Here is a 7965-nt window from a genome sequence, read left to right as displayed (position 1 = left end):
AAAGAGTGCCGGTGTCATAGCAAGGTATCAAAAGGGAGATGGCAAGTGTGCCGGGAGCTGAGGAGAAGGAGGGGATTGTTGGTGTTTAACACAATTCAAAGCTGCCCATTGTTAGGGAAGTTTATTCTCCCCCAGGATCATCACAGAGGCTCCTGGTGACAACTGCTCCCTGGCTTTTGAAGTGCAGCATTAGGCGTTTCCTTTGCTTTGCTGCCTTGTCCCCTATTGGATCAGAAGCCTCTTTGCCACACAGGGTCATTGGGTGGCAAATGAATAGGGGGATTTGATTATTCAGAACGTCACCTCGTATATATATCAGAGATTTGGGGGCTTGCAACTTTTCTCCTTTGACGTGGGGACAAGGAAAGCTGCCTCGCTCTTTAGATCAGCCAGTGGACTAGGGCTTCAGCCTCTGCGCCTGCCATGAAGAGGAACACCTTCATCTTCACCACCGTTGGGCTATGCTGTGCCATCTTCGACACATCAGCCTGGTAGGACTGCAGCTCAGCTTGCACAGGGCCTCTGTGCTACCTTTAGCCTGTGTGAGACAATATGGTTTATCCTCTTTTTTTAATTTTTGTTCCAGGTCTGTGAACAACTTTCTCATGACGGGACCCAAGGTAAATTTATCCATCAATTTAAATGTACTGCTTGTTTCCTACTTGCAGACAAAGATCACCTTACTTAGGAGCCACGTTTACTGGTCTGCCTATGGGCATCAGGTCCCTCGGGTGAAGGAGGGGAAATAGGGGAAAGGAGGGGAAACTCATTTACTTTTGCTTGCCAGTGTTTTGATTTTAAAAGGCACTTGAGTTTCAGACTGTTATTTTTCTCTGCAAGGCCTATCTGACGTATTCCACTAGTGTCTCTGTGGGGGCGCACAGTGGGATTGAAGAGTGCAAACACCAGTTTAACTGGGAGCGCTGGAACTGTCCAGAAAGTGCCCTTCAGCTCTCAACTCACAACAGACTCAGGAGCGGTAAGCATGCGCTTATAGACGCATCAAGTACAGCCCTTTCTCCTCCGCAAACATGAGCAGCCTCTTGATATGCGTATACTGTGTGATAAGAGAATAAGTGTATATTGAATGATAGCAAATTCTGGAGGGAAGTTGGAGCGACTACAGACATAGCCTGGCCCTTCAGTTTTTGTCTACATAAGGAAAGTTCAACCAGTTTTGCTCAAATTAGAATTTAAACCAGATTTCAATCAGTGTAAGCCCCACTGGTGGCACTCTGATATTACCGTGCAGTTTATCTGGATTGGGAAGAGGGTTAAATTGGAATGAAAACTCAAAAAATGTGGGTCCCCATGTGTAGGGTTTAAAATCCTTTTGCTGAGAAGCAGGGAGCGGGTGGGGAAGATTACTTTGCTATACTAGTCTTCTCTTCCAATTTTATTCTAAGTTAATTTGTCTTTTACTGTAAGCTTCCTTGATCCTATCTGGGGGGAGGGCAGCACATAAATCTAATAAATAAAGATCTTAATGAAGTTAAACCAGTGCCATTTTCCCTCTGTAGCCATGGCTAATGCATGAACTTGCCACAGACAGAAAGCTGTGGTGTAACCTGCCTGAGCAATAAACAGGATTGAGTCTATTAGATCAAATCCCATTGTTATCCTGTAACGCTATCCCACGCACCTAGGCACTTTGGCAATGTCCTGTCAGCTACTGAGTCAAAAAACCAATAGGACAGGAAATTTGTAGGCATTTTGCAGTGGGCTAGAAAAGTTTTCACTCCTGCACTGCGCCCCACCTTGGTCCTGATCACTTTTACGCAAAGATGTTTGCCCTCTCTCTAACTCTGCTGGAAACAGCTTACATTTCCAACACGGATGGAGTTGGGACAGGGGTTTTGTGCTCTGGAGGGTGACAAATTCTTTATTCTTACCTTTGCAGCAACGAGAGAGACCTCTTTTGTCCATGCCATCAGCTCAGCTGGAGTAATGTACACTCTCACCAGGAACTGCAGCATGGGTGACTTTGATAACTGTGGCTGTGATGACTCCAGGAACGGGCGTGTAGGTGAGCTGAGATTATACCGGTCTAATGGGAGAAGCAGCTAAGATTTTCCCAGCCTCCGTGCGATGGATCTGGTTTTCAAATGCTCTAGATTAATTTCCCAGTCATAACTGTCACTAATGGCTGGATTTGGCTGTTTCTGCTTTTAACATCCATCAGACTCAGCACTAGAAATGATCAGTCTCCCCTAATTTTTCTCATCTGGGTCCCTTATTATAGCATGGTTTTATCACTCCGGGCTTCCAATTTGTCTGGTAGTCCGCTATTCCCTCGAGTGGCTCCAAAGCGACTACTTGTGAACCGTGCGTCTTTTCCCAGGTGGACGAGGATGGGTCTGGGGAGGCTGCAGCGATAATGTGGAATTTGGAGAGAGAATTTCCAAACTGTTTGTGGACGGTTTGGAAACGGGACAAGATGCCAGAGCGCTGATGAATCTGCATAACAACGAAGCAGGGAGACTTGTAAGTAAAAGCGTATAAGTCTGTATTTGAAAACATGCTCGTCTACAGAGCTTTTAGGGTCTCGGTCTCCACTGCATAACAAGGGAGCTGGCCCATTGATTTCAATGGGAGGCTTGTATGAATGTATTTCAGAATCAGGCCCTCCATCAAGGTAGAGGTTGCAGTAAGAATTGCTGGTCCTCACAGAAAGCAGCTAGCCAGGGCAGTAACATGCACTCCCCTCTCCACAACCACAAGACTTGATAGCTTTGCATTCGCACAGTTTCCAGCATATCTTCCCTGCTACTTTAGTCTCTGGCAATGTGTATTTTCAGGTGAAGGAATAACTACTCCTACTTGAGCTGTAATCTCAGTTCTGGCAGTGAGTCTGTTTGTGTTGTAACTCAGTCTCTGCCTCAGTGTCCCCCTCTGTAAAACGAGCAGAACAACACCCCACAGACCTACCTCATATGGAAACAGCAGTGAATGGCACCCAATAAACATGATGAAGTGGTGCTTTTCATGTCACAGTGCAGTCATAGTGACAGAAAGTAACATGGAATTAGCAAGGGTCACAGAGGTCTAGCAACCTTAAGAAGGGTGAACTCAGCCCCCAAAGTTTGAGAACCACAACTACAGGGAAGCAAATAAGACTGACTAAAAGCCCGGACTCTGGGCAACGCTAACTACTTAGTGTCATTACGGGGCCTTTTTAAAGATTATTTTATAAATGGAGTGACTTGTTCACTGCCCATGCAAGATGATGATTTGATATACTCCTGGCAAATAAATTTATGCACAGAACTGAGATAGCCCAGGCTCGCACTGCCCCTCTGTCCTGGCCTAGAGACGCGACTGGCATAGGGCTGGAGAAGGCAGTTCCTGCCTGGCAAACCCCCGATGCATCTGCCAGTTCCAGCATCAGTTAGTGATGGGAACCCACGCCCATTAGGAACTGGATGGAGATCACCAAGTCATTCATGCTGGCTGCCAGATGGTAGTGACTGGGGACCATGAGACAGACAACCCTTATCCCATGAACAGAAACAGACCCTGTCTGCGCAACAGGTTTCTGCTGCTCCTAATTTTCTGCTGCTCTTCTCTTTCAACCAAGGCCGTAAAAGAAATGATGAAGAGGACTTGCAAGTGCCATGGGGTATCGGGCAGCTGCAGCATCCAGACCTGTTGGCTCCAGCTCGCCGAGTTTCGAGAAATCGGGAATTATCTGAAAATCAAATATGACCAGGCCCAGAAGCTGGAGATGGACAAGAGGAGGATGAGAGCCGGGAACAGCGCTGACAGCCGCAGGACCACAGTGGAGACCTTCAGCAACGTGCTGACCACAGAGCTGGTCTTCCTGGAAGATTCTCCCAACTACTGCATGCGCAATGCCAGCCTGGGCCTGCATGGCACGGAGGGGCGGGAATGCCTACAGGGCGGCAAGAACTTGTCTCAGTGGGAGCGGAGGAGCTGCAGACGGCTCTGCACCGAGTGTGGCCTCAGGATAGAGGAGAGGAAGATCGAGGTGGTCACCAACTGTCACTGCAAGTTTCGATGGTGCTGCGTGGTGAACTGCCTGGACTGCAAGCAGACGGTCACCAAGTACTACTGCTCCGGGAGAAGGGCCATGTCTAACAAAACCAGGCGGCGGAACAGGGGTCCCAAGAGATAAGCAGCTCTGAGCCAGCGGACTCAGGACATGGAGATTCCTTTTCAATTTTCTGCACGGGTCACCCCATCGCCGGGTTTGAGACTGGAAAGGAATTTCCCCATGGGGTGTACGGGCAGGACTCCAGGGGCGGGGGGTGGAGAGGATGTCTACCTCCCACAGCTCTGCAGCGGAGTTGCCCACTGGGATCTGGTTCCTTGTGATCCGCTATGGTGCGATTAGCATGAGCAAGGGCAGGTGGGCACGGGTGGGCCTCAGTCCTTCTGGTCTGTAAGTTTGCTTGTAACTAATTTCATTTGTCACTTTATTGATGGATCTGGCTGCAAAAAGCCATTTGTTTTTCTTTTTTAATGGGGCCCCGATTCTGATGTCCTTTACATCAGCATAAAGCGAGGTGCAGGTTCAAGGGCATCACACCAGGCAGCCATGTAACTGGGATCCCAACAGCGGTTGCTCCAAGCAGAAATCTGCTCCTAGCAACACTTCTGGTTCTCTGCTGGCCTCACTGCCATGGTCCAAGTGCAAGGGCAGAGCGCCTGACCCCAGGGGGCTGCTGTACACACAGCTTGTAAATATTTTTTTTAATGTAAAACATATGCACTTTCTGACATGAGAAGGGTTTCACAGTGTTGTGATTTCTATTGGGGCAGCTGCTGCTTTTTCACTTTGAGTGCTTTTGGAGGCTTACAGATGCCATTTACAGATGGCAGGCAAGGTCTCTTTTCTTAAACCAAGTTTTAAATTGGTGCAAGGGAAATAGAAGTACTGCCTGTCTTTTTGCTTTTCCTATTTGTTTGGGATGAAAAAAAAAACCCTTTAGAGTCTACCAACTGAAAGCAAAACTTCAGCTGATGAGAAGTCAGCTTTCTCCACGCATAATAAAGGATAGTAACCAAACTTCAGCACACTACGTTTCCTGTGTCCACTCTGATGGTGTCCTGAGAGTTTAGGTTTCTGGTACTAGATTTTACGGTAAACACGTTAATTAAATTGCAGGCTTTCCCCCGTCTGGTATATTATGACTGTGTTTATACAAGGGCCTGTCTCTAAAATCTCCCTCTTTTCCCAAGACTCCCTATGCCTGATGAAGGGCGACTGTGCCTGAAAGCTTGCTAAGAACTTTTCCCCAACTACTCAGTTGCTCTAATAAAAGAGATCAGATTCACCCAAAGAACCTTTCCTGCCTGTGTCCGTAGACCAACACGGCTACAACCAAAAACCCAGCCTCTTTTCTCAGCAAATTCTTAGCACTAATCCAAAGCCCAACGAGGTTTATGAGAGACTTTTCCATTGAATTCAGTTAGCACCGACTCCAGCCCTAAACCCTCAAATCCCTATCACCCTCCTACCTAACCCTTGGGAGGACTCAGTAGGCGGGCATAGCTGGGCCAAGGTAAATATTAAACCTGGCATGTCTCCTTAATTTGTCTAAGGCCCAACACTCTTCAAACAAGGCAAACTCCCCAGGCCTTTGATGTGGTATCAGCACTAGTTGCAAAGTTCTTTATTCCAGGGAACAAGATGAATCCTTTGAACTAGAGGGCAGGAGAGAAAACTTGGGGATGGTTGTGAATGTCTCTGCTGGTTCCCTGCTGCTTCTTGCTGTAAACAGCCCCATGCTACACCTGCTTCCCAGAACAGGAGCAGCCCTGGCTACTGCTGCCTCTTCCCATGGACCCACCCCACCCTCCTCATTTGTGACTGCTGCAGTTGTGATGCAGCCAAAAGGAACAGGCCAGACCCAGCTTGCTACGAAGTCATAGCTTTAAGCCAGGGAGGAACCAAACCCACTTCTGCCCACAGCTTGCTAAATAAGCCACGTGCACGCTACAAACTCCTGTGGCCACAGCTACATGGATGGGGAAGGGGGTGAAAGTGTGATGCCAGATGTGATGGATGGGGAAGGGGGTGAAGGTGTGATGCTGGCTGAACACAGCTGTGCCACCCCTAGTGTAGACATGGCTATAGCCACCACGGTTTTAGCCGCAGTATTGCATCTTTCCTGACGCAGCTTCTCCCCTGGGTGCAGGGAGGGGTTGGGGTTATTATTACACTACCATGAAGCAGGGCTTTGCTGGTCTGTTGGGATCCATGCTAAGAGAGCTTGGCCAGCCTGGCATACCAGCGTTCCTACACCAGTGCAAAAGGCAGCAGAATCAAAGGCAATTCTTGTCCCAGAAACCTTGTGATGGCCTCTAGGTTGTAAGGCTCGCACCTGAATGCAGATGCGGATCTGACCTGGCCACCGAGCGCTGGGGCCTCAGGATCTGGGGCGAGGGGCCAGGTTAATTTCTAATCAGAGTCCAAACCGTTCCTCTCCCCTGGTGCAAGGTGCTTGACCCTGCAGCCACAGGGCTCAGGAAAGGAAGCAGGCCACACACACCCCTGCAGGCTAAAGACCTTTCTAACAGCAACTTTGGGAGAGGTTTTCCACCAGAACTGACACTAAAGGACCCTGTTTGGCTGGAGTGGGATGGGAAGAGGGGTGGTAGCATTGTTAGATGGAGCACAAGACACCTATTGACCAGGGCTGGTCTTATCGCAGAGCATCTCAGGGAGTGTAGCTCTCCCTGGGACTGTGAATTCATATGGGAAAGAAACAGCCAGCTCACTCAGGTGCCCTGTAAAATCCCAGCCTGCAAGCTCTGATCCCATTGCATTAGGCTCTCCCTAAAGCACCTCTCCCGCCCCGCACAAGTCTGCGCTCATGCTGCACATCTCATCTGGGTCCTGACCTTCCAGTTTGTATGCAAGTGCTCATCTTTGCACCCATAAGAAGCCCCCTTGACTTCAGCAGGGCTATTTACTGACAAAGTAAAGCCCCTTGGAAAATTCTACTCGTTTGCCCTGGTTTCAGTAGCAGAATTTGCCCCCTCCTACCCCTCTTGTGTCTTCCCACCATCGAAACCAGTACTGCTGAGCTCAGAAAATATTCCAAGCAAAGGCACAAGGGCTGGGGCTAGCTCTGGAGGAATGGTCTTGGATGGGACAAAGCATCCTCATTCCAACCTCTGTCACCATCTTCTTGGCTTGCGGAGATCGTGCCTATTTCTGTAGCTCACACAGGACATAAGACCTGTAAGTAAAACCTGCTAGTGAGTCGTACCTCGACTCCAGCTAGATATCAGCGTCCTTCCAAACCCAGCCAGCCTTCTCCATCCATCTTGTTGCTTAGCTACAGCACTCATTCACTCCCTGCCAGATTCAATCAGAAACAATAGAAATCCTGGATCATCTCAATCCATCATTGTGCTGTCAGGGACCTGGTCCACCCCAGAGCACTATTACCTTCAATAATATTCACATGTGCAAATGTTCCCTGAGGGGGGGACGTTCTCCTGCCAAAGACTGCCTAGGGACACAATCCGAGATGCTTTAATCCTCTGAAGGGCGATTGTAACCTCCACCCCCATCCAAAGCCTTATATTTTTATTCCACAAACCTCTACACGACATCCACTGCTATTCTCTTTTCTGGTAGAGAAGACCAGGCCTGTTATTTTCAGTTCCCAGAGTCTCCTTCACAGGTTGTAACCATGGAAAAACATCTGACCAGCCCAGCAGAATCACCGAAATAATACTCTTCTCCTGCCCTCCTCGCTGTATTATATTTGCAGTGAGCTCAAATCGAGATTGGGGATGCAGAGCTCAACAGCCTGTAAGGTCAATTTATGCTATTGGAGCAAAGATAATGACTTTAACACCGCTCTAAATAAGCAGGTGAGTATTTCCATAGCATGGAGGCAACTTATATGCATCACTGTAGCACCTCAGTCCCAGGCAGGTCCGCATTGTGCTAGGCAGAGTGCCTCAGCCCCAAATGGTGTACTCTTA

General features: G+C 48.6%; 2 protein-coding genes across 2 annotated transcripts in view; one reads left to right on the top strand and one right to left on the bottom strand.

The window, feature by feature from the left end:
• NME5 (NME/NM23 family member 5) overlaps positions 1 to 7965 on the bottom strand; it is a 49003-nt gene that overhangs the window by 3726 nt on the left and 37312 nt on the right. The window lies entirely within an intron of this gene.
• On the top strand, positions 203 to 4171 carry WNT8A (Wnt family member 8A). Its single transcript, XM_025207891.1, has 6 exons — positions 203 to 491; positions 587 to 620; positions 841 to 979; positions 1901 to 2026; positions 2342 to 2484; positions 3578 to 4171. Exons 1-6 carry the CDS (start codon positions 424 to 426, stop codon positions 4133 to 4135), a joined length of 1068 nt encoding a protein of 355 aa, XP_025063676.1. The 5' UTR covers positions 203 to 423; the 3' UTR covers positions 4136 to 4171.

This window comes from Alligator sinensis, unplaced genomic scaffold (assembly GCF_000455745.1).
Source record: "Alligator sinensis unplaced genomic scaffold, ASM45574v1 scaffold741_1, whole genome shotgun sequence".
In the NCBI taxonomy this organism is placed as follows: Eukaryota; Metazoa; Chordata; order Crocodylia; family Alligatoridae; genus Alligator; species Alligator sinensis.
Note: the sequence above shows the minus strand (reverse complement) of the source record. Positions and strands in the feature narration are given on the sequence as shown.

What these genes read in the sequence shown, in the direction of transcription:
- WNT8A (XM_025207891.1), top strand. Translation starts at nt 424, where the DNA reads ATGAAGAGGAACACCTTCATCTTCACCACCGTTGGGCTATGCTGTGCC. An exon ending in TTCTCATGACGGGACCCAAG is followed by an intron (nt 621 to 840) that starts GTAAATTTATCC and finishes TTTCTCTGCAAG; the next exon opens with GCCTATCTGACGTATTCCAC. An exon ending in CTCCAGGAACGGGCGTGTAG is followed by an intron (nt 2,027 to 2,341) that starts GTGAGCTGAGAT and finishes GTCTTTTCCCAG; the next exon opens with GTGGACGAGGATGGGTCTGG.